This window comes from Glycine soja, chromosome 5, assembly GCF_004193775.1.
Source record: "Glycine soja cultivar W05 chromosome 5, ASM419377v2, whole genome shotgun sequence".
Classification (NCBI taxonomy): Eukaryota; Viridiplantae; Streptophyta; class Magnoliopsida; order Fabales; family Fabaceae; genus Glycine; species Glycine soja.
In genome coordinates, this window is record NC_041006.1 from 14949145 (window position 1) to 14975482 (window position 26338).

Here is a 26338-nt window from a genome sequence, read left to right on the forward strand (position 1 = left end):
ATTGAGACTTTATAATGTGAAATTGTGGGAATTGCTATGTTATATGTTGTAAGACCAAGTGAGTGTGATCATTTGGCAAAGCATGTTGCATGCTATGAATGCGATCTTATTAATAATGAATGATTATGAACTATCATGCTTTGGGATTGGGTTTGGGGTTGTCCAACCCTTGACAAAATTTACTTTGGATATTGTGTAATGATTTAGTTATTTGATATGTGGTGGTGAGTGGTTTTGTGAAGTGGACTATTCCACTTGAAGAGTCATATTAATGGTGACCTTAGATAGGGAAGAAGATTAATTTCCTTTCTCTCTTGATATGTTTGTGTGTGCACAATGGAGGATACTTGCGGTCGGAAGCTTCATGAGGATCAACATGCATTACGAGAAAGGAACGAATGAATGAGGTTGCGAGATTGTGTTAGAGTTAGAGAAATAATTGTGTCAGGAGTTGGGGGCATGACCCTATAATTGCATCACTTGAAGAGTCATATTAATGGTGACCTTAGAGAGGAAAGAAGATTAATTTCCTATATGTTTGTGTGTGCACGATGGAGGATACTTGCGGTCGAAAGCTTCATGAGGATCAACATGCATTACGAGAAAGGAACGAATGAATGAGGTAGCGAGATTGTGTTAGAGTTAGAGAAGTAATTGTTTCGAGAGTTGGGGGCATGAACCTCTACTTATGGGAAACACTCTTTAACATCTATTCACATGTACTGACACGACCATCGTTCGAGGATCGATGCTTCTCATCATGAAGGATGAGTGAGGATTCGTTAAGAGAAGATGGATGAGATATAATATAGGTACACTAGGAGACGGTCTGAACGATTCAAAGACACTTGGGATGTTGAGTGGTGATAACCCGACCAAGGGCATTTCCAGGTAGTTTAGGGGATTCGTGGACCTCACTTGGCATTCTTGACTAGAGCAAAGTCGTATCCATGGTTGGTGAGAGTGACATGTCTTATACTCGCATGTGACGTCTCCTTTCAATCATCATCCATATGTTGCTTAAGACCATGAAGGCCTAAGAAGCTTTGTGACAATGTTAAGCTCAAGACAAGAATTGTGAAGAGTAAAATTTTAGAATAGGATGTCGAGTGTGATGTATGTTAGAAAATCACATGTGGTGATTGTTTGGGTCATGTGTGGGACTTAACATCTATGTTTGCGGCTTCTAAAGGATGGAGTACCCACTATAATTAAAATTCATAATAATTATAATTTAAAATTAATAAATTATATTATAATTAAAATTCATGACAAATAATTATTGTTAAATATGTAAATTAAATTTTAAGTTTATAATAACTAATATAATTTGTAATAAAAAATATTTTTAAATTAAAATGAACAGGGGATTAAAAAAATCAAATACATAGGTTAAAAAGAGTCTTAAATGATTTAGAGAAAATTTTTTAACTGATCCTAAACGTGTAATACATGTCTGGAGAAAAATAAAAAAAGAATTGAAAATTTGTAATGAGAGTGAAGAGAATGAGAACTTCAGCCTTAAAAAGATAAAAATTATAATACATTAAAGGGTATATATATATATATATATATATAAGGACCTCCGGCGTTTCCCCACACCCATAGTTATTAACATGTTTATATTCTTAAATGATCTACATAATCCTTGGTAGAGAAATTCCTAGCTGTTGATGACAGAATAATAACTAATCTGCTTCAGTTTCCTAAGTTATTAAAATATTAACAGTTAGGTTTTTAATCAATAGGTTACAAGTTCCACGTTTTGTTTTCTAAATTTACCGGGAGTCAAATCCTTCTATACAAATCAATTCGGAGAGAGACGCAAAATATGACACAGGAGAGCCTGCAACTGTTCCAACTATCTCAATGAGAATATGAGTAAGCAACCCACCTGTCATCGCTAATCGGCAATATAGTGCCACCATCTTCAATTTCCACATTGGTCTTGCGTGAGTAAACAACGACCCGTTCTACTGCAGTTGAATACGTGTTACTTGAGTCAGAAACCACTTTGGTGCTGCCAGAGAGTGAAGGTGCAGACTTGTCACTTGACAAGGAAGAATCCTCTGTGCAGCCATTCGTATTTTCAGATGAAGACGATACATTCTTCACTGTAACAATAACAGATCTCAAGATGAAATTACAGTATGATGTGTTCTAAACATTGATAATGTTGATAATCTAAAATCTGTGCTCTGGATTAGGATAATAGACTTGACAGTGGATAATCTACAAAAGGCTCAGAAGAAATCCAGAAATTTGTTTCAGAAAGGGGCAGGGGTTATAAATGACAAGGGCATTGAGGGCTTACATTTATCTTTGCTATGTTGATTCCAGGTGACTAATCCAGGGTCTACAAGTGAATTTGGATCAGCATTGTATTGCAGAGCAGTTACCACATTTGACTCAGAGTGGTCAGACGAGAACTCCGGAGCCTGTCCTTTATGAGTTGAAAATGGAAATGAAGAACTCTTATCTGACTTGCCTGAACAAAAACAAAGCAAGACAAAAAACACAATGACAAGTACTTCTGAGTAGTTGGAGATACCATGCTCTTTAAATCTTAATAACAATCATATTAACAGTAATGAAAGAAAGTAGATGTCATTGTAATCCAAAAAGTATACATAGCTTTATTTTGACCCAATTTCCTAATTTAAATATTCTAGTTGATAGTTTCTTATTGATTAGTATATTCAAATCATGTAACTAATATCAAGATATGCAAAAGGTACAATAGATTTGAAAGATATGTGAGAGCGATGTTATTTGTTAGAAAATCTAAGAAATATCTAATGATAACATACTTTAGAGTATCCTAAATGATATTTTAGGATTCATTCATATTTTATATGTTATGATTTGCTTCCTCATTTAATTAGGAACTTCGTAATTATAGGCATATCATACGTATCATGTAAATAGGAATATTATCTCCAATATTTGTTTGTATTTATTGCATTAAGTCTATATAAAACTGTGATTTTAGGGACTGCTGGAGAGTAAAACAATAGGAGAGGAAGAATAATTCTTGTACATTGTTCAGGAATAAAAGATTTACATATATAGGCAAGGCTACCAATTACATAATAAATGCAGAAAGGAAAGTAAATAAAAATGAATCAAATCAAATAAGAGAGATTTGATTCTGACCCAAAATAATAATCAAATCAGATCAAATCGGAATAATCTGATCTTGATCCTAATTATTCAATCATCTAGAAAATTAATTCCAAAAATAAACATTCAGCTGTCTAATTAATTCTTAATATAGACATACAGCTGTCAACACCCCCCCCCCCCCCCCCTCAAGTTGGTGCATAGATGTCCACCATGTTCAACTTGCTTACAAGAAACTCAAAGTTGGGCCTAAACAATCCTTTTGTAAGAATGTCAGCAACTTGCTGTGAAGAAGGAACAAAAGGCATGCAAATTAGGCCGGCATCCACCTTCTCCTTTATGAAATGTCTATCAATTGCAACATGCTTGGTTCGGTCATGTTGAACAGGGTTCCGAGAGATACTGATTGCAGCCTTGTTATCACAATACAATTTCATTAGAAGAGTCATAAGAAGCTGCAATTCTTCTAGAATCCTTTTAAGCCATAAAATCTCACAAACAACTTGGGCCATTGCCCTATACTCAACCTTGGCACAGGTCCTGGCCACAACATCTTGTTTTTTGCTCCTCCAAGTAACCAAGTTTCCCCAAACAAATGTGCAGTAACCGGATGTTGATTTCCGATCAGTAATAGATCCTGCCCAGACTGCATCTGTGAATACTTCAATAGCTTGCTGTCCAGTTTTTTTGAAAAACAATCCTCTGCCTGGAGTACTTTTAAGGTACCTTAAAATTCGGTGGACAGCCTCCAAATGTTCTTCGTGTGGCGATTGCATGAATTGGCTCACTAAACTGACTACAAAGGCTATATTTGGACGGGTATAGGATAGATAAATTAACCTCCCCACTAATCTCTGATATCTGGTTGTGTCTACAGGATCTCCTTTGTCTTCACTCCGAAGTTTCTGGTTGGGATCTATTGGAGTATTTGCTGGCCTACAACCCATCATCCCAGTTTCTTTGAGTAGGTCCAGAATATACTTTTGTTGAGACTCCACAATCCCCTTTTTTGATCTTGCAACCTCCATTCCCAAAAAATATTTTAGGGATCCAAGGTCTTTAATCTCAAATTCACCCGCAAGAGATGCCTTCAAATTATTTATTTCTCTATAATCATCCCCTGTAATTACAATATCATCCACATAGACAATTAATACAGCTATCTTTCCTTCAGAAGAGTGTTTCACAAACATGGTGTGATCACTCTGACACTGAGAATATCCCAGCTTCTTAATAAATTGGGCAAATCTCTCAAACCATGCTCTAGGTGACTGTTTCTAGCCATAGAGAGACTTTTGAAGCTTGCAAATCTTTTGATTGAACTGAGATTCAAAACCAGGAGGTGAGTCCATGTAGACTTCCTCCTCTAAGTCCCCATTTAAAAAGACATTCTTTACGTCAAGTTGCTGTAATGACCAATCTAAATTTGCAGCCAATGATAAGAGGACTCTAATGGTGTTAAGTTTTGCAACAGGAGCAAAAGTTTCTGAGTAATCAATACCATAGGTTTGGGTGAAGCCTTTGGCAACTAGCCTGGCCTTGTACCTCTCAACAGACCCATCTACGTTATACTTGATAGTAAACACCCATTTGCATCCCACGGTTATTTTTTCCTCTTGGTAGGTCCACCACTTTCCAAGTCTGATTTTTTTCTAGAGCTCTCATCTCCAAGACAGCTTCCTTCCACTTAGGAACCCTTAGAGCTTCCTGTATATCTCTTGGTATTTCTATTTTTGTCAGTTCACAAGTAAAAGCTCTAAAGGTAGGAAGGAGACAATTTTTCATAAGATATAAAATTAGAAATAGGATGTTTTGTCCAGGACCTTACACCTTTTCTAACAGCAATAAGAAGGTCAGAATTGTCAAAAATAGGTTCAACAAGGTCAGGAACAGTAAGAACAGATTCAGATTCCAATGTATTTTGAATAGGTTGAACAAAACTAGAAGGATTCTTACCTGATGGATCCTCGGATGACTGGCAGTTCAAGAATCATTTGGTTCGTTCTTTTCTTTGAGGTCTTTTTTTCCTTAAGTAAACACGGTCAAAGGGTTGAATACCTTTGTTACCAACTCTAATTGTCTCATTTTCAACTTCTGGTTTTGACAATACAGTTTCTGAAATATCATTTTCATGGCTGTCTTGACTTGACTGGTTTGATTCACCCAAATTTTTTGCTTTTCCAATGTCAGCCTCTTCTAAATTTTCCAAAAAATCCAAACTTTCTGAGAAATCTAAATTGTGTTTGAAAATATTGAACATCTTCCTCTTGTCTCCCCCCCCCCCGAAGACGATCACTAAAAAAAGGAGTTTTTTCAAAAAAGGTAACATCCATAGTAACAAAGGTTTTCTTGGAAGTGGGATCAAAACATTTGTATCCCTTTGGTTGGGAGCATAGCCAACAAAAACACATTTTTTTGCTCTAGGCTCAAGTTTCCCTAGGTTTGGTTCATGAATATGACAAAAACAGTGCACCCAAATATTTTAAGAGGTAGAGTACACGAGAGCCTGTTATTTGGAAAAGCACTTGTGAAAACATCTAATGGAGTTTTGAAATTCAAGATTTTGCTAGGCATTCTATTTATCAAATATGTTCCAATGAGAATTGCTTCACCCCAAAGATATTTGGGTGCCTTATTTTGAAACAATAATGCCCTAGCTACTTCAAGAAGGTGTCTATTTTTCCGTTCAGCCACTCCATTTTGTTATGGAGTGTCAACACAAGAGCTTTGATGAATTATGTCATTTTCAAGAAAGAACTTGTTTAAGTGCTTGTTAAAATATTCCCTTCCATTGTCACTACGGAAAACTTTTATTTTCACTTGAAATTGTGTTTGTATCAATTGAAAAAAAAGTTTTGAATATGCTTTCAACCTCAGATTTTGTTTTCATCAAGTAAACCCATGTTATCTGAGTATGATCATCTATGAAGGTTATAAACCATGTTTTTCCATTTGGTGTAGGGTCCCAACAAGGTCCCCAAACGTCACTATGAATTAAGGTGAATGGACTAGATTGTTTATAATCCTTAGGGGAATAAGAGGAACGATGATGTTTTGCAAATTGACAAATTTCACAAGAAAACAAATTTGGATTTTTATTTTTAAAGAGGTCAGGAAATAAATGCTTCAAATACAAAAAATTGGGGTGACCTAGCCGATAATGCCATAACATTATTTCTTCATCTTCGTGAATCAGAATTGAATTGAGACAATTTTTCTGGAGTTTCTCCTTAGGACCAGACTCATCTTCAAAGAGATAGAGACCATCAACCTCTTTAGAACTGCCAATCATCCTCCCCGAACTCAATTCCTGAAATTTACATGTAGAGGAATCAAAAATAGCCAAACAATTTAAGTCCTGTGTTAATTTACTTATAGACAACAAATTATATGATAAATTTGGAACATGAAAGACATTGTGAAGAGTTAAAGTTTTAGATACAGGAATAGAACCAATACCGGCTATAGTAAAAAAGGTACCATCAGCTATTTTGACCTTTTTGTGACTTGCACAAGGATTATATGTGGAAAACAATTTTGAACAGTTTGTCATATGGTCAGAGGCTCCAGAATCGATGATCCATGGAGCTTTGGAATCGGGTTTGGAACTAAGGAGAGCAGCAAAGAAAGAGATACCTTTTTGAGCCAAAGAAGAGGATGGAGTCACTGACATTTTTGTGGGAAAGAGTTTAGACAGGTACTCTAGTTGTTCCTTAGTGAACGGAGATGACTCGGAGTTGCCTTTCTGCTTCACATTTTCAGCATTTGAGGTTTGGAAAGCCCGACCCTCTCCAGTTGGTTTCTTTTTTGAGTTGGGTGGTTTTCCATGGAGTTTCCAATAGGTTTCATTAGTGTGCCATGGTCTTCTACAATGATCACACCAAGGTCGCTTCTTTTTTTTCTCCTTCTAGTTCGTGTCCCCTTGCAACCAGGGCTGAACTTTCAGCTTCTTGCATCCTTGTACCATCAGAGTTTCACAGCATGATTTTCCTCCTGGATTCCTCCCTCCTAACTTCAGAGAACACTTCTCGCATTAACGGCAGTGGTTTTTTGCCCAAAATTTTGCCACGCACCTCATCCAATTGTTGATTTAAGCCTGCTAAAAACATGTAAACTCTATCATTCTCTTCTCTCTTCTTGAACCTGGTTGCATCATTGGGATTTTCCTAATCATCCTTATAGCACTGGTCCAGCTCCTGCCAGAGAGTAACCATGAGATTGTAAAAGGTTGTGACATCATTGTCTCCTTGTTTGGACTGCCACAGCTGAGTCTTAAGTTCATAAATCTGAGAAGAGTTTTCTAGATCAGAATAGCAATCGCGGACGGCCTCCCACACATCTTTTGCAGTTGGGAGGAATAAGTATGGCTTCCTAATGGAAGAGTCCATTGAGTTGATCAGCCATGCGATGATTAGTGAATTTTCTGACTTCCATCTTGGGAGAGAGGGGTCAATCACTCCTGGTTGAGAGGTGTCTCCTGTCAGGCAGCCCAACTTTCCCTTGCCATCAAGGGTCAGTTTCACAGATTGAGCCCATTCAACATAATTTTTACCATTCAGCTTTTGAATCACAAGCTGTAAATTCATACCCATGGACAGAGAATCAGATATGATACAGGATGATACAGTTTCATTACCACCAGAATTCGTAGAAGTGGTGGAGGAATTTTCTCCAGTCGTAATGTTTTTTTCCATGGCAGGATACCACAGGATCAGAGCCGAAGCTCTGATACCATGTGATTTTAGGGACTGCTGGGGAGAAAAACAATAGGAGAGAAAGAATAATTCTTGTATATTATTCAGGAATAAAAGATTTACATATATAGGCAAGGCTGCCAATTACATAATAAATGCAGAAAGGAAAGTAAATAAAAAGGGATCAGATCAAATCAGAGAGATTTGATTCTGAACCAAAATAATAATCAAATCAGATCAAATTGGAATAATCTAATCTTGATCCTAATTATTCAATCTTCTAGAAAATTAATTCCAAAAATAAACATCCAGCTGTCTAATTAATTCTTTATATAGACATACAGCTGTCAACAAAAACAGACAGTTAATTAGTCAAGACACTCGGTTTCAGCAAAAAAACAAAAAATAGCCAAAGTAGGGCTTGTAAGGTTTGGGCAGTCGTTACCTCACAAGCTGGTTTTGTGGGGAGTTAGGCCCAAAGTCCAAATTCTAAGATCATCAATGGCAGATTATGGTACAAAGAAACAAGAGCACGGTTAATGTTTCAAATAAAGAAACTAAAAGGAAGCACCGACAACTCTGTAGATGTGTAGATGGAAGATTATGCTTGAGTCAATCACAGTGAAACAAGAGCATGATTAATGTTTGGAATAGAAAGACTAAAAAGCTAGAAAGCACCAACACCTCTATAGAACATGTTGATGTGTGACATTTTTTGGACACGATTGTCTGACACACCTTCGACACGTGGCGGACGGCAACAGCGCGTGGCGGCGCATGAGTGGCCGGTTGACCACGCGAGTGTTGGGGTTAGGTTGTGCTTCTTGAGGCGCACCAAACCCTGCTGTCGCCGGAGAAAAATGACGGCGGCACGGCAGCGGACGGCAGCGCGGACAGCGGCGCTGGGATGAACCTGGCTTTGATGCCAAGTTGAAGCTAGAGATATTTAGTGAGAAAAAGTTCTCTCACTTAGCTTAACTTTATTGCTTTCAAAATGGCATATATATATAGTACAAGAGAGGAGAGAGACTGCTCACACAAATAACCTAACCCTGCTGTCTCTCTATAAGCAGAGCAAGATACCAGAAAATAAAACAATATTCAACAGATTTAATCTTAGGAGCCGCCTGGATGCAGAGGTTTGGGAAAGTGACCTTCGATTGGGATGAAATGAAGTTGAGTTTTCCTTGGCAGGGGGAAATAAGGGAAGTACAGGGGGTGAACTGTAGAAGGGAATGGGATAAGGAGAATCAAAAGTCAGGACATCAAATGTCATCTCTGTATGGTTTGTTGTGGAAAGATGAGTCTAAGGGGGAAGAGGGAAACGAGGGTGATCTGGATCAGCAACAACAAAGGGAGTTAGAGGAGGTGTTGAAGCAAATTCCTGAAGTAATCCAGGAAATCACAAGTCATCCTCCCGAAAGGAAAACAATGCATTCCATTGTTTTAACCAAGGAGGCAGAACCGGTGAGTGTACATCCTTATAGGTATCCTTATCATCACAAAGAGGAGATCAAGAGACAAGTGATGGAACCATGAATTATTAGGCATAGTTCCAATGCTTTTTTTATAGTCCAGTCATCTTAGTTAAAAAGAAAGATGCATCGTGGCGTATGTGTGTGGATTACAGGGAGTTAAATAAGGTTAATGCACCTGACAAATATCCAATTCCGGTGGTAGAAGAACTTTTGGATGAATTACATGGAGCTGCATACTTCTCAAAGTTGGATTTGAAATCGGGATATCATCAAATTAGGATGAAGGAGGAGGATGTGCATAAAACTGCATTTCGAACACATGAAGGACATTACGAGTTCTTGGTGATGCCCTTTGGGTTGATCAATGCTCCAGCTACCTTCCAAGCTACCATGAACCAAGTGTTCAAACAGCTGCTAAGGAAAATAGTGTTGGTATCTTTTGATGATATACTTGTGTTCAACAGGGGATGGCAGGAACATATGGAGCATTAGAAACAAGTTCTGAAGATGCTTCACGAAAACCAACTGGTAGTAAACAAAAAGAAATTCACCTTTGGTAAAAGGCAGGTGGAGTATTTGGGTCATGTAATTTCAGGTGAGGGGGTAGCTTTGGATCCAGAAAAGGTAAGAGTGTCATGAATTGGCCTATACCTCGCAATGTCAAAGCTGAAAGGGGTTTTTTGGGATTGACAGGGTATTATAGAAAATTTATTGCAGGATATGGAATGATAGCTAAACCTCTGACAGAGTTAACAAAGAAAGAAGGGTTCTAGTTGGGAACTGAGGCACTCAGAGCTTTTGAAAAGCTAAAGAGAGTGATGACCAAAGCTCCAGTGTTGACACTTCCAGTCTTCACTCGACCCTTTGAAATTGAATGTGATGCGTCAGGAAGGGGAGTAGGAGCCGTGTTGATGCAAAACAAGAGACCCATAGCACATTTCAGTAAGGCTCTGTCTGAAAGTAACTTAAGCAAGTCAGCATATGAGAAAGAATTGATGGCATTAGTGTTGGCAGTGCAGCACTGGCGACCATACTTGTTGGGTAGGAAATTCGTGGCGTATTCAGATCAAAAAAGCCTGAGAAATTTGTTACAACAGAGGATAACTACAGTTGATCAACAAAACTGGTTAGCTAAACTTTTAGGCTACCAATTTGATATTATTTATAAACCAGGGCCAGACAATAAAGCTGCTGACTTATTTTCTCAAATATACGAAGAACGAGAACTGCAAAACATCACTTCATTTCCAGTTTGGATGCAAGAGCAGCAGGTCCAACAGGAGGTTTTTCAAGACCCTTTTTTAAAACAAGTGATAACAGGGTTGCAGAAGGATCCAGCCTCACAGCCCGGATTCAGTATGAAGCATGGCTCACTGTCTCAAATATATGAAGATGGAGAACTGCAAAACATCACTTCATTTCCAGTTTGGATGCAAGAGCAACAGGTTCAAAAGGAGTTTTTTCAAGACCCTTTTTAAAACAAGTGATAGCAGGGTTGCAGAAGGATCCAGCCTCACAGCCCGTATTTAGTATGAAGCATGGCTCCCTATTCTATAAAGATAGGTTGGTACTGTCCTCCATATCTTCTTGTATCCCTATATTGATGAAGGAATTCCATGCCTCTCCTACGGGAGGACACTCTGGGTTCCTACAAACCTACAGGAGAATGGCTGGAGGAAGCTTGTATTGGGTTGGAATGAAGACCACCATCCAGGAATTTGTGAAGAGTTGTGATGTTTGTCAAAGGCAAAAACATTCAGCATCATCACCAGCCGGGCTGCTGCACCCACTTCCAATCCCAGCTTGAATTTGGGAGGACATATCCTTAGATTTTGTCACGGGGCTTCCTAAGTCTAAGGGATTCGAAGCAGAATTTGTGGTGGTGGATAGATTATCCAAGTATGCTCACTTCATACTTTTAAAACATTCTTATACAGCTAGCAAGGTAGAAGAGGTGTTTACCAAGGAGATAATGCATTTACATGGGATACCGCAATCAATAGTGATCGAGATCCACTTTTTGTCAGACTATTTTGGAAGGAGCTGTTTAGATTGCAGGGAACAGTTTTGAAAATGAGTTCTTCATATCATCTGGAGACGGATGGGCAAACTGAAGCAGTTAACAGGTGCTTAGAATCATATCTGCCATGTTTCGCCTCCGAACAACCAAAAAATTGGACATACTGGGTACCACGGACAGAATTATGGTACAATACTACTTTTCATGTGTCCATTAGAATGACACCGTTTGAGACTGTGTATGGAAAGAAACCTCCTTCATTGGTTCGTGTTTTGCAAGAGCAAACAAGGGTAGAAGTAGTGGACGATGAATTGATGGATAGGGATGAGGCATTGCGTCAGCTGAAACATCATTTGAGTCATGCTCAATAGTTGATGAGAAAATATGCTAACCAGAAACGAAGGGACATGTCATTCAAGGTAGGAGAATGGGTGTTCCTGAAACTCAGACCCCATAGACAGGTATCTGTAGCTAGAAGAATTAACCCGAAATTGGCTCCTAGGTTCTTTGGACCTTTTCCAATATTGGAGAGTTGGGGCTGTGTCATATAAGTTGAAATTACCAGAAGGAGCTAGGGTGCACCCGGTATTTCATGTATCACAATTGAAGAAAGCAATGGGGAATTATTCTGTTGAGGCAGTGCTGCCTGCAAGGTTGGAGCTGGAACTGGAGGAAAATGAGGAACCAGGGGAATAGCTTATCAAACAGTGGCTGGTCAAATGGAAAGGCAGGGCAACTGAGGATACTACTTGGGAAGATGAGACATTATTGAAAAGTCAGTTTCCCACACTTTGCCTTGAGGACAAGGCTGTCTCTTCAGGGGGAAGTAATGATAGGGAACTGGTGCACAAGGGTGAATTTCCAAATAGTAAGCATAAGGACACTGTATGGAAAGTCCACATTAGGAGAAACAAGATAGAATAAAGGGGTGGGAGTTAGTTATGTGACATGGCAGGAGATCATAACAAAATCTGTTAGAATGGGATCATATAAGGAGAGAGCAGAGAAAGAATAGGGGGGAGAGAATTCAGTTAGTAAAAGAGAGTATTCTGAGTTAGGAGTCTGTGACTCTGGCTATTTTCTTACTAGCTGTAATAGAGATTTGGGGGTTCTCCCTTCCTGATAAATCATACTATTACACTGCGTTACCTGAATTTACTGATATTCTTTTGTTAGAATTGTGAGTTCTATCATCCCACTATAGCATTTTTGTGATCAACTGCACTACACTATTTGAGATTGATATAAACAAAATATAATTGTAGCTGCAGAGTTCTCAAGGTAATATTGTGCTTTAGTGGTTCCAACCCTCCTCCCTCCCCCACTTTTCTTTTGTTTTACTAATTAATTATGAGAGCAAGCCTCAGCATAACAGTCAGTAGCTTCCTCATGACCTAAATTAATAAGTCTCTTTGCTTGCACAAGTAAGGCAGCACACATCTACCATCCCCAGATCAAACAAAGTCGGAGCCTTATTGTTAGAGATCAGAAGTCCCAAAATTAAAAGTGTGTTTTAGAAGGAAGTTGGGTCAGGGGGGTGTTGAATAGTTAGTTAGAAGAGTTAATAAACCAGGGGGAAGTTAGGAGGATTGTTGCAGATTTAATAGATTGGTGTACATATATACTGCATGCTACAGTTAGAGGGAAATTAAATTTTCAGTCATAGAATAAACTGTCCTTATCAGTTGTCAATGGGGTTTTCCCTTGGCAGAGCAGAATAAAAGATTTGTTCTCTCTGATATTTCATCTCTCTTTCTTCCTAATTTTCTTTCTTGATTCTTGAGGACCTATCACTCATGCACTGGGCCCACTTTATGAGTCTGACTTATTAATGATGCAAATCTATCATTTGGGATAAATTTTTTAAGCATTTATAAGTGTAGAATGTAACTTATATCAAATCTTCAATATAGCAGCCATCCTGCTATAAGATTTTTGAGGTCAACTGCACTGCATGGCTATTTGGGATTGATAACTATGAAATAAATATAAATTGTAGTTGCAGTTTTATCAAGGCAATGCGCCTCAGTGATTCCAAATTTTCTCCATAGTCTTATTGATTATTTAACTTTTAAGTAACTATATAAACTGCCATGTCATCCAAGATTTACGTGAATTTAGACTACCTTAGAGTGGATTTGGTTAAACCAATTCAAAAACCATTAACAACCTACCAATTCATTGTTGACTTCATAAAAGTTGGTTAGTGGTGGAGAGTGTACAATTTACTTTTTGAAAATTGTTTACCTTGGTTATGTAGTTCTTTATTTTTGACATCTAACTATCTACTCTCCAATTGGTGTTCTAGATTAGGGTATTAGCTTACATACAGTAGATTATCTTCAAAATACTGGCAGAATTCTTAGATAAAGTCCACAATTTGTTTCAGAATGGGGTATAAATGATAAGGGCTTTGACCTTTGAGAACTCACCTTTATCTTTGTTATGTTGATTCCTGTCGACTAATCCAGGGCTTACAGGTGATTTTGGATTAGCATGGTGTTTTAAACCAGTTATGACATTTGCCTCTGAGCAGTCAGGTGAGAACTCATGAGTTTGTCCTTGATGAACTGATAAAGAAAAAAAGGATATTTGATCTGACTTGCCTGCGTAAAAAGCAAGAACCTAGAAGTACAATGATTCCTAAGTAGATAGATAGATGGATGGATACCAAATGTTACATGTTAACAATAATGATAATAATTGCATTAGAGAAAAGTTAGATGCACTACAATCCAAATCTTAACGATAATGCTAATAATAGCATTAAAAATAATAGATGTAACTACAAAAGAAGAGTACAGAAAAGCCAAACATTTGATAAACAAAATATAAAATGGTATCCACCTCAAAGGAAACTTGTCTAAAACTACCTACAGCCGGTAGGGGTAGAGTTATTGATGTGGCATGGATCCAAAAAAGGGGGGGTTGAAGTTCCAGAGTTCTTCTTCAAAAGGCAATATTGCATCTTACAAGTTTCAAATCCTCTCCTATTCTTATTAATTTGGTGTACTTAGTTTGAGTGTAATGCAGAAACTTAAGTGGATTTTCCTACCTTTTTTGCTCTTATGGGACTTGGATCATTTCATCATCTTCATGCAGTTTATCTGAAGGTTAGGCTCAAAGGGTTGGTATCTATACACAAATAGAGTGGATGGCTATAACACCCAGACATATATTCCCAGGTTTGTTCTCTATTCTAATAAAGGAAGGCAACATCCACTTTCAATGTACTCAAAGTTATCTACTGCTTTCTGTAACACATCTTCTATTGAAAATTAAATAAACCATCAATAGAGTCTACAATCAGAGCCACTGGCAATAGAAGACTTGGAAAGGCACACAAAGTAAAACTGTTGGAGACAAAGAAGGGGAAAAATGCAGTATTAAAGAGCAGTAATTATGCTATTATTATCCTAACAATCATAGAAATGAAGAAATCACACACAGTATAATTAAATAGATTATACATACAAAAACAAGAACAAGCTTTTAGTTAGTCAATAAGAATTAATCCAATCATTGTGCCATGGCCCAGACGATCTTGTTTAGCTATAATTCAGTTAATTGTATACCTATGAAGCATGGCCATGGACATCTCTCCTGTTTGAAGTGTCGGACACATTTCTGACACCTACACCTCCCCAACACTTGTCTGACACATGTCCAATACTTATCATTAAGTGCCCAATTAAAAAAGTATTTTTGTCAACTTTTGGACACTTAGGCTAACACTTATATACAGGTCAAACACTTGAGCCAACACTTCTATATGGATAGACACAAATCAATATTGTTAAAGAATATTCATTTTTTAATATGCAGAAAAGTCAGCTTAAAATATAATGAATATTCTATAGCAATATAATTCCTCTCACATTTTTTTGTGCGGTTTGTCATCATAGAAACAAACTTAAAAAGTTGGTTTATGAAGGTGAATATACCTTTCTTAAAACATATACCTTCATTTTCTTATTTTGGGATGATGGTTTTTTTGTAGGATCATACAATCCTATGTTTTACAATCTTGCAACCCCCTCCCAGATCCCAATTCTAAGTAGGATCTTGACAACATTGCTCATAACTATATGTAAAAACTTAAAAGTCAAATTTCAAGAAACTTTTGCACTAGAACTACAGGATTAAGATCATTCAGAATTATGGTTTTTCCTCAGCATACAAGGCAATGATCATTCAATATTTATAGACGTCCATATTTATGGACATGTGTTACAATGAAAAACTACAACTAGTATTAAAGAGTACCTTTGCATTCTTTCAAAGCCATATAAGCCACCTTGGCTGCACTCATCTCTGCTTGCTTCTTGGATTTAGCTTCTTCCCCAGTAAAAAGCTCCCCTTCTACCTCTACTTGTGACACAAATATTGGCATATGAGCTTCACCAGATTTATTTGTGTTATAAATGGGTAAACGAAATCCTTCCTTTTGAGCCAATTCTTGTAAAAGATTTTTGTATAATCCAACATGACCCTGATATTTTTAGACAATCATATGGATATAAGAAACACCAGAAGAAAGCATTTAAGAAGTTAAAGATTAAAGAATAAGTTATTTAATTAACTACAAGTGACTAAGACTAGCCTCTTGAACTCTGCCTGGTGATAATGATATTAAAGCAGCTTCAGCTGCTGCATGTTCAGCATCCTTCAACGTAGAATAGAACTTGTCACTTTCATAGGTTTGTCCATCAACAGTGACTTTGCACTTGAAACGCATAGCATGAGGAGGACCCTCCCACTCAGAAGAATATACTGGAAGACTTAGATTGTTCTTTTGAACATAGCTTTGCAGCTGGTTCTTGTACAAATGTAACATATCTATGACAAAATTGAATATAAAAAACTTACAATACTACCACAATGTGATTCATCATTATAAAATAAAATAATGCCATGAGAGAGAGGACGAAACAAAAAAATCAAATATGCTATGTTATATTATCAACCTAACCTAGTGGGATAAGAATCAAATATGTTATTATTTTAGACATGTCCAAAATGCATCACTACACGTCCAATTAAAAAAACACATGAACACATCCATTTAATATGAAAAACAAATTTTTGGATTGTTCTTGTATATGGCCAGTTCTATATGACAAGTAGGGTGCAACATTTTTGCGGAGGAGTTTACAAAATAGCAAGTGTTGGCACCCATGAAATTTATATATTATAAATCTGGTAGCATATAATGCATATCATACTATGAATCACGAATCCTTTTCCTTAAATTTTCAATTTTACACACACAAACATATGTACCATGTCTACCTTGCCCTATAATTTTATGTATTCAGGGTCAAAAAACTTTAAAAAACAAAAATTCTAAACAAAAACCAGGTCTTTTAGTTTCTAATGCCCCTGCATTGCATAGTGTCTGTGATATAGAATTTAGGGGGGAAGAGAAATAAACAGAAAAACATAAAGACAGAGGGGAAAAGGGAAGAAGAACCAAATAGAGAGGATAGAGAGAAAGAGGCGAGAGAAACCGAGAGATCAAAGAAACTGTGCACTGCACTTCTGTTATTATTTTTCCAGCCTCAATCTACATTCAGTCTGTCTAAAATACAACAGCCCTTCCTTATATATAGGAAGCTACCCAACAGCTATGCACTAGCAGTAGCTGACTAAGTAACTAACTAACATTCTTTTCTTATTTGTATTTACATATCAGTCTGTTGGCTGCAACAATCACTGGGGGATGGAGGCAGAAAGTTCTGATAACAGAGAAATGAGAGCGGAACCTAGGTGTTATGCTAGGGAGTATTACAAATGCCACTATTATCTTTTCCTATAATTCAAATGAAAACTGAAATTGCAGAAAGAGCACTGCCTAGCAGTATGAGGAAAAACTGCATCTGATTTTAGATCACACAAATCATATTAAAATTAATACAGTCTCCTCAGCACCCCTCACACCAAAAGAACTCCCTCTCTCTAACAAAAGAAAGATTCTTAACCTACTCAACTGGAACTAACAATAACGCAAGCATATTAAACCATTAAATATCAATTTAATCAAACAAAAGAAAAGATAAAGAGAACTCAATTACTTTTTTGATCTTCTGCTGTTATCGTATCTCTAACAGCTATTACAGGGCCACTGATTTGAGATGTTTGGCACACTTCTTCTAATTTAGGTTGCAACACTCCATTTGTGAGAAGTATATCATCAACAACAGAGCTGGGATCAGGTGAACCTGTAGGTCCAATGCAAGTTAACATGAATCTTTTGTAAATACTGAAATCTTGAAGATAGTCTAACAAAAATCAAGAATCTTGATTGTAGTCCCAAGTCCCAACAGTTTAAAAAAGGTTAATATCAGCTTACAATTCAAAGATTCTCCTTCACAAAATCAAATAAAATCATCGCAAAACAAACTTCTCAACATGGCAATTATAATTGCATATCCACGCAGTTAACTACAAACCCTGAAAAACAACCAAATCAACACACTAAAGGAAAACTAATAAACATTAGGGGGGTTCAGAATTTTTATTTTTTTTGTTTCCCGTACTTATTTCAATTGTTTCAGGAAAAAGAAGAAAAAAAAAAGGAGCATGTCATTTATAGTTTTTTACGATTAAAAATGAAATGTCAAATAGAAAGCATTTTCATGAGCTTCCCTCAGCACAAGCGACGAATAAGAAAGGTTTATTTTTTATTCAGTTAAGCAAGCCAAAGTCATGGCAAATCCACACATAGGAGCATCACCAAATGTAAAAGGACAAATGAACAAATAACAGCACGTGCTACAAATATAATGTGCGTGATTATCACTTTTAAATACCACCTAACGTGATTTGATTTTCACGAGTTTGGTTGGTTTCATGTTGAGGAATTAATTCTGAGTCGAACAACTTTGCGTTGGATAAAAAATTCATACCAAATTTTACATCTAAACATAAACCACATCACTTCAAAATCAATTTTAACCAAAATCAAGTCAATTATGCGAAGGCTTATTTACACACACTAAGAACACGTGGGAAAAGGGGTACCAGAAGATGAGGCGAAAAGAGAAGGCTGAGGAAAAGAAGAAAGAGCCGAAATGGAGAGAGAGTGTTGAGGAAAAGTGGGACATGACGTTGACGGTGAGGGCGGGGAGAAATGGAGGAAGGCGAGCATGGCGGCGTCGTTTTGGGCCTGTTTGGCGCTGCGGGTGGGAGAAGGGGTGTGGAAGGAGACGCCGTTAACATTAACGGTGGAAGTGAAGCGAGGGTTGTGATCGGGGCCTTCTCTGCTGTTGTCGTAGGTAGGTAAGGTCCATGACCTTCTCTGACACAATTCCTGCAACCTCGTTTTGTACATTGCTCGCTCGCTCGCTGTTCCTCCTTCACCTTCAACGTTCTTCACAACTTCCACTACTGACGAGACAACAAAGGAACTGCAATCGAACCCTTCATAGTAGGACAAAGACAATAGAATTAAGGGAGTTGCTATGCTGGTGCACCCAGCACTTAAAGCGAAAAGACAAAATTGCCCTTTTATTTTTTTAAAAATCTCGTGCACCCAGCGCTTCTTTTCTTCTTCTCTCCCGCCAGGCTTTTCTTCTTCTTCTTCCACCTTCATCCGCGTCTTCTTCCTTCTCCCGTGAGCTGCTGGTGCTGCTGCTTCTTTCTCCCACGTCTTCGTCCGTCTTCTCCTATGTCTTCCTCCGTCTTCCTGGGAGTGCCTCTTCTTCTTTAGCGAGCTCCATTCTTTCGTTCTTCATTGAGGTAAGCTTCCTTCTTCCATTCTTCTTCTTCCATTGCTTCCATTGTTGAATGCTTAAGGTCATCCGTAGTAGAGACAACTTAGGACCTATTTGATCCGCATTAGGAACCTAGTTGATCCGCATTAGGATAGACGATCCACATTAGGGTAGATGATCCGCAGTAGGTAGATGATGAGGTTGATCCGCATGCGGAGAAGGTTGATCATGAAGCTCGCGGATCAACTTGATCCGCATGATTGATCTGCATAACTTGCGGATCAAGTTGATCCGCAAGTATAAATTTAAAGATTTGAAGGCAATAAACACCACTTGCCATCTTTGTTTGTATGTTATCAAAATTGCTTTGCTGAATATTGTCTGAAAATTGTCATGTTTGTCTTTGACTCTTCTTTCTTGGATCTTGAGGAGCTATTTAGTTAGGTAGATGTGAGTTTAGGAAACCTAACAAACAACACATAACTACTTCACCCACTTGTGTTTGAGCCTTTCCACCATCAAAATGTTGAGTGAAAGTTCCAACACTAAACCACATGCTAAATATAAGGTTATTCACAATAATCAAACTGAATTGAACTCACATATTCAAAGGTGTATAGAAACTAAACCAAATATTGAGATTCATATTATGGAGTTTATAGGAAATGGTTTTTCAACACATGCTAAATTTAGGGCAAAAAAAATTGAACTGAATTGAATATGACATATGCAAAGGTGCATATAAATTAAACCACATATTGAGAGTTTGTCCCAACAGATAGATACCATTAGTGGACAACATATTTACTAGAAACCAAATAAAGCATACAACTCTAAGTTGATAAGAGAAGATCCTATAACCAAAATCATTCAATAATGTTTGCTATAATTTGCAACTATTTAAGATATTGACACAATAACCAACTGCCAAAGGTGGATAGAAACTAAATCAAATATTGAATGTTTGCTTCAATGGTCTTAATATGGAAACATATTCAATACAATGTGCAAAGTAGACATAGCTTAGAACTAGCTATAAAAGAGAGCAACTTTGATCAACATTGTATTAGACAATTAACTTTAAACAAAACATGATATAGCATGAAAGCATGTTAGCATAACAAATGTAATACAAGTGCAATCCAATTTAAATATGTTAAAAATAGATAAAAAAATCTACACTTATGTATTTCTTGATTCTAATTCATATTCATTCATGTCAAAACTATTTATACATGTGAAAAATTTATTGCTAAATGCTTACGTGAATTATGACATCTTCCATAACTAGAGGATTAGGCCGTGTATCTATGAGGGCCTTAATCTTCTTCAAAGATTCAAAATTACACACAGACATAAAATTTTAAAATTTCTAAATTTGCAGATCATGGTTAAGACTAGAGGGTTAGGTTGTGTGTTAGGTAGGGTTGTTGCTAGAGGTCTGGGGAGAGAAGGGGATGGTGATGATACTGACGGTGCTCCCCAGCGCCGAAGGCCGACCGCATCGGCATGCAGGCGACGGGTACCAGTCATTATTGATGATGTTGTGCCTGTGGTGCCTACGGACTTGCCTGCGGTACCAGAGGCAGAGGCTGCTGTAGCTGGGGATGAGCCCATGGTAGATGCTACCGCCGGTGCATAGACTGACGCACAGGATACCGGTGCACAGGATATTGGGGATGAGCTTGAGGGATTTCCTGGTGGACCCAGGGACCCATCAGTGCTTACAAAGTATGCTGACCATGTTGCGCCAACGTATGGTCTGGACAGGTATTCATAATATTAAAGTTAGTTAACTTTTATTTTTTTATTTATTGATTACTGATTCGTGTTTTTTGAACAAATTGTGTTCCTTTGTACTTCAATTCAGGAATGTCCTGAGTTGAAGTTATCCTCCCATGGGAGGAAGGTGCATCACTTAGGCAGACCTGTTCCTGCAATTGAGGACATGGTTGCTGGGACAGGATTAAGTCCTTTGATCGCGTGTTCTATTGACACTGGCGATCAGGGACTTATATCCTCCTTTGTTGAGAGGTGGCTGATGTGTCATTATTTTCTCCTATTTCTTAACCCTTTTTGTCACCATTTTAATTACTGATTAGCCTTAATTGTCAAATTAATTATGCAGTTTTATCATTTGGGCCTACTTGACTAATTTTGTGTTTTTAATTTAATTTTAGGAGAATTATAAGCAATTGGACTTGAATCCAGAATTGGGCTTGGACTTGAAGAGAGTAGACAATTTTATTTTATCAAATCTTATCTTATCCAAATTTTATTTCATATAGATTTTATTTCGTCCAGATTTTATTTCGTCCTATCTTATCTTATCTTGTCCAGATTTTATTTTATTTCGTTTATGGGTTTGGACTTAAAATAGATTTGTAAGCTTTGGGGCTGAGGACCTATATAACAGCACCAAGGTTTTAGTTTAGAGAGTTTTTTTTGAAGAGAAGAATAATTTTAGGGTCTTGTAATTCCAATTTTTATTACTGTTCATGCACACTATTCACGTAGAATAAAATTCGTTTTCTGCAATTTCGTTTCTGCTTCAATCTACAATTTTGTTTTCTACTGATTAATGGAAGGCTAAGTCTCCATTTTTGTTTTCTCTTGAGGATGAAGCACAGCTCTCTTTGAGGTTTTGTTATTACTATTGAATTCTGATCAGTTTTTCCTCTTCACCAATTACTCTGTATTTGTTGCTATTAATCCATGTATGCTTAGTGCTTGATTAATTGTCTCTGCGCTTAATTTTCGTTTATGGTTAATGATCAATTTCGTTCATGATTAATTGGTGTATGTGTTGCTTAATCACATAATGACAGCCTTATGTTAATTTTCGCTTAGTAATTTAATTTAGGGTTGGATTAAGTGGTTGAACTGATTAGGGATAAATTCTCATAACCTAGGATAAGAGACTTGCTTGTGAATCAAGGGGAAACAACATGTTTTAATTCTGTTATTTTCTAATTCAAATTTGCTTGCTGTTTAATTTACAAAAACAAACAACCCCCCCCCCAATTCGTTACTATTTTATTACTATTTGTTATGAACGTTTGGTTGACCATTGCTCGTTGGGAGACGACCTAGGATCACTTCCTAGATATTGCATTTTTAATGTTTATTTGATTCGGATATGGCCTCGATCAAATTTGGCGTCGTTGCCAGGGAGCAGTGAGCCAAAGGTTCATAATAGTGTTTAGTTTTTTTGTGTGTAGCTCTGTAGTTTAGGTTGTGAGTGTGTGTTGTTTTATTTTGAGTAGCGTTCTGTTTTGCATTTCAGTCGCGTTCCCTGTTTAGCGACTGTTTTAGCGACTGTTTCAGTTTTGTGCTTTGCTGTGAACAGTGATTAGCGACTGGAAACTAGAGACTGATTTTGCAATTTAATTAGTGATTTTTGTTTTGATAGTTAGAGTTGTTATTTTTGGCTGATTTTTTGTGTGGTAGTTTCTTTTTATCCATATTTTGTGTGAAAAATACCAAGAGCACTTGGTGTGGCAATATTTGAGAGAGACAAAAATTTTGGGAACTTGTTTTTAGTAAAACTTAAAATGGCCATAACTTTTGCTCCGGATATCAGAATGACTATTATTATATATGCATTTGGGGTAGAAAAAAATTTCCCATACTATGAAAATCGGCTTCTCATAAAATCAGCCGTTTACTAAGTTTTTTTTTCCAAGTATTATTGTTCTATTTTTATAAACTTTGCTTAGGTAGTTTTCATAGTTAGACTTTGAATTTTTGTTTGAAATTTTTTGTGCTATCTTTTCATGATTTTAGGGTGTTCCTCACAAAATTTCAGCTCATTTGGATATCGTTTGAGTATAGTTGTAGTCTTACCCCCTTGTTAGATGCTTGTTGAGAAACACATTATTTGCTGCATATAGTGCATGACTTGGGATAATCCAGGTGATTTACAACCCTTTGATCCTGAAATAGATAGAATCTTTCATAGATTAGTTAGGCATAGTGTGCATCCTGGTCATTTTGTGCATTTTGAGCATTTCGAGCATTCTGAGTATTTTGTTGCTGGTGATTTTGAATATTTTGATTTTGAGCATTCGACTACTAATTTTCATACTGAGAACATGGCTCAACCTCCACCTCGTGAAAGGACTCTTAGGGAAATGGTTGCACCTGATTTCATTTATGAAAGCTTGTGTATTCAATATCCTGATGAGTGTGTTCCATATGTTCTCAAGACTGGACTAATACATTTGTTGCCCAAGTTTCATGGTCTTGCAGGTGAAGATCCTCATAAGCATCTTAAGGAGTTCCATATTGTCTGCTCCACCATGAAACCCCCTGATGTCCAGGAAGATCATATCTTTTAAAAAGCTTTTCCTCATTCTCTGGAGGGAGTGGCAAAAGATTGGCTATATTACCTTGCTCCCAGGTCCATTTTCAGCTGGGATGACCTTAAGAAGGTGTTCTTGGAGAAATTTTTCCCTGCATCTAGGACCACTGCCATCAGAAAAAATATTTCAGGCATCAGGCAACTTAGTAGAGAGAGCTTGTATAAGTACTGGGAAAGATTCAAGAAATTGTGTGCAAGCTGATTCAAGGGGAAACAATATGTTTTAATTCTATTATTTTCTAATTCAAATTTGCTTGCTCTTTAATTTACAAAAACAAACAACCCCCCCAATTCGTTACTGTTTTATTACTATCTGTTATGAACGTTTGGTTGACCATTGCTCGTTGGGAGACGACCTAGGATCACTTCCTAGATACTGCATTTTTAATGTTTATTTGATTCGGGTACGACCTCGATCAGTGGCACCGGGAGACTTCTAGTTTCCACCTTCCTGTGGGGGAGATCTCGATCATGCTGGACGATGTCGCGGCTCTTCTCCATCTGCCGATTGTGGATGCATTACATGACTTCCAGCCTCTACGCACCGACGAGGCGGTGCTGCTCTTGGTTGAGTTATTTATGGTCTCACCAGAGGTGGCCATGGCCAAGACAGGCCAATGTGACGGACCATACGTGTGCCTGCAGTGGCTGCGAGACATATACCAGTGCAGATGTCAGACGCGGCACTGGACAGCTGCCGCTCGTGCTTATCTTTTGCATCTTTTGAGTTGCACTCTCTTTGCTAATAAGAGTACAACCTATGTTCATGTTGTACACTTACAGGCCCTGTGTGACCTCACTCTTGCTAGGCGGTATGCATAAGGAGCTGTTGGGCTCGTCCATATGTACGATTAGCTTAATGATGCCAGTCTCAACACCAACCGACAGCTTGTTGGTTACATCACCTTGTTACAGGTAATTAATATGTATTTAATAATTTAATTACAACAATGTTTTAATAAGTGTATATTTAGTTAACATGTATAATTTTTGTGTAAACCTTGTAGTGTTGGATATACAAGCACTTTCTGTCAGTTGTGGAGTGCAATGCTGATCCAGACTACGACGAGGTGTCACCACGTGCGTGTCGGTGGATTGCGACAAAGAAGACTATGAAGAAGGTGTCCACAGCGATGTACAGGCAGTGCCTGGATCGTCTGCAGATCCCACATGTATGTTGGATGCCATATTCAAAGCACCGACCTGTGCAGGACTTTCATATGATTTCGTGCTTCTCTGGACAGGTCCGCTGGGGGCCTATTGTTGTCAAATACAGACTGAAGAGGGTTATGCGCCAGTTTGGCTACATCCAGTGCATTCCTGCACACCCTGTCCATCCATGGGTGTCATATGATGACGTAGACGATACGTGGACACACTACTCAGACCATTTGGCGACAGCAGATGATCCATGTGTTGTGCCAGGTCAGTGTGTGCCAGACTACATTGACTGGTTCTTTCGTATTTCTCATCCATTCATGACCACGACACAACCATTAGATCCTCCAGCAGATGCACCTCAGGTCCCAAAGTCAGATATCCCTCAGGTCCAGAGTCAGATATCCCTCAGGTCTCGGATGATCCAGTCAGGTCTGATGTCGACGAGCCCAGACATGCAGTGGTAAGTGTTACTATATGGTTAGACGTATGAAATGTCATTTACTTCAATTTTTTAATACTAATTTATCTAATTTGTTTGTTTTCTATTTAATAGGAGGCTTGCGATGCGATCGCCGAGAGATTGGAGCGTCACCTTAGCCTTGGGGTAGTCACGTCAGGCACATCGACATATGAGGTCATCAAAGAATGCCTCAAGATTGCCAGGAGTGTCACTCAGGATCACATTGTGTACGTGAGGTCTCGACATAGGCATCGCATGGATCAGCCGTAGTTTCTTTACGCATTTCATATTGATATTCGATGTATATACATTTCTTGTACTTGACCACATTTTTGTTTTTACTTAACATTCTGTATATCTAAAGTTATTTTTGTTTATAATATTAGTGTTAACGTTTAAGTGTTATTTTTAAATTACTTGATTCCAAATTCATTTGAATTTCCTTGAAATAGTATCATTGTTACGTTTAACTAAACATTCATTAGGATAATATTTAATTTACATAAACAAAAGAGACATAAAATAAAATTAATTATTTTTTCAAATGGATTTTAGTTCGTAAATATTTTTTTGATTGGTCATGACTCAAATAAATAAAGCTTCAAATTGTAAAAAAAGAAATAAAGCTTCAAATTGTAAAAAAATGGCCTTCAATTTTTAAAAAAATGTCTTATGCACACTTACGGATCAAGTTTATCCGCGAGCTTGCGGATCAAGTTGATCCGTGAATTACTTAAGGATCAACTTGATCCGCAGGTGTACGAGGACCCAGGAGCATTTTTGGCTTTTATAAAGAATGCTGGGTGCCCCAGCAATACTACTGGGTGCACCTAGCAACACCCTAGAATTAAACTTGTAGGGGGCCATGCATACGGCCGTGTGGTTTTTATTATTATTTGGTTGTTTAAATCAAACATAATAACACATAGAAACAAAAATAAATAAATAAATAAATGAATAAAACAAGAAAATAAATAAATAAACGTGACAAATAAAATAAAAGCGGAAAAATACAAAATATAACGGTGTAACCACATCAAAGCTACAACTATCAAGTATGGGTTGCAAAATCATGAACATAAAAGGATACAGAAAGATAATAAAATTCAACTATAAAGCATGATTGCTAAAAGTCCAAAACTAAATAATAGATAAAGTATGAATCTCCCAAATATTAAATCAAGTTTATTTGGCATGATTGGAATTTATCCGATCAATGTCCTTGATAGAGGTTCAAATCTAAAAATAAATACTTGTTTTTGCTGCATGATACGTTTTCTTTGCATTCTTGCGTTTGCTGCATTTGATTTGTATGTATCTTCAT

The 26338-nt window shown here is 37.4% G+C and overlaps 2 protein-coding genes and 1 long non-coding RNA gene across 4 annotated transcripts; 2 read left to right on the forward strand and 1 right to left on the reverse strand.

Moving 5' to 3' along the window:
- Window positions 1–1568: 1568 nt before the first annotated feature.
- Window positions 1569–18761, reverse strand: LOC114412354 (double-stranded RNA-binding protein 1-like). 2 transcript variants are annotated; one of them, XM_028376202.1, is made up of 7 exons: window positions 18339–18761; window positions 17390–17536; window positions 15919–16154; window positions 15582–15807; window positions 13748–13885; window positions 2315–2488; window positions 1569–2114 (listed from the first exon to the last, which is right to left on the reverse strand). In XM_028376202.1, exons 1-7 carry the CDS (start codon window positions 18646–18648, stop codon window positions 1867–1869), a joined length of 1479 nt encoding a protein of 492 aa, XP_028232003.1. In that variant the 5' UTR covers window positions 18649–18761; the 3' UTR covers window positions 1569–1866. The 2 variants fall into 2 exon arrangements, with proteins under 2 accessions (XP_028232003.1, XP_028232004.1); XM_028376203.1 differs by lacking the exon at window positions 13748–13885.
- A 10-nt stretch (window positions 18762–18771) lies between these two features.
- Window positions 18772–21268, forward strand: LOC114412355. Its single transcript, XR_003666689.1, has 3 exons — window positions 18772–19055; window positions 20415–20800; window positions 21211–21268. It is a non-coding gene; the product is annotated as an uncharacterized LOC114412355 (long non-coding RNA).
- A 2596-nt stretch (window positions 21269–23864) lies between these two features.
- On the forward strand, window positions 23865–25284 carry LOC114411165. The gene is made up of 6 exons (XM_028374919.1): window positions 23865–24164; window positions 24249–24308; window positions 24401–24565; window positions 24638–24818; window positions 24941–25014; window positions 25108–25284. The coding sequence occupies exons 1-6, from the start codon at window positions 23865–23867 to the stop codon at window positions 25282–25284; spliced, it is 957 nt and encodes a 318-aa protein (XP_028230720.1).
- Window positions 25285–26338: the final 1054 nt, after the last annotated feature.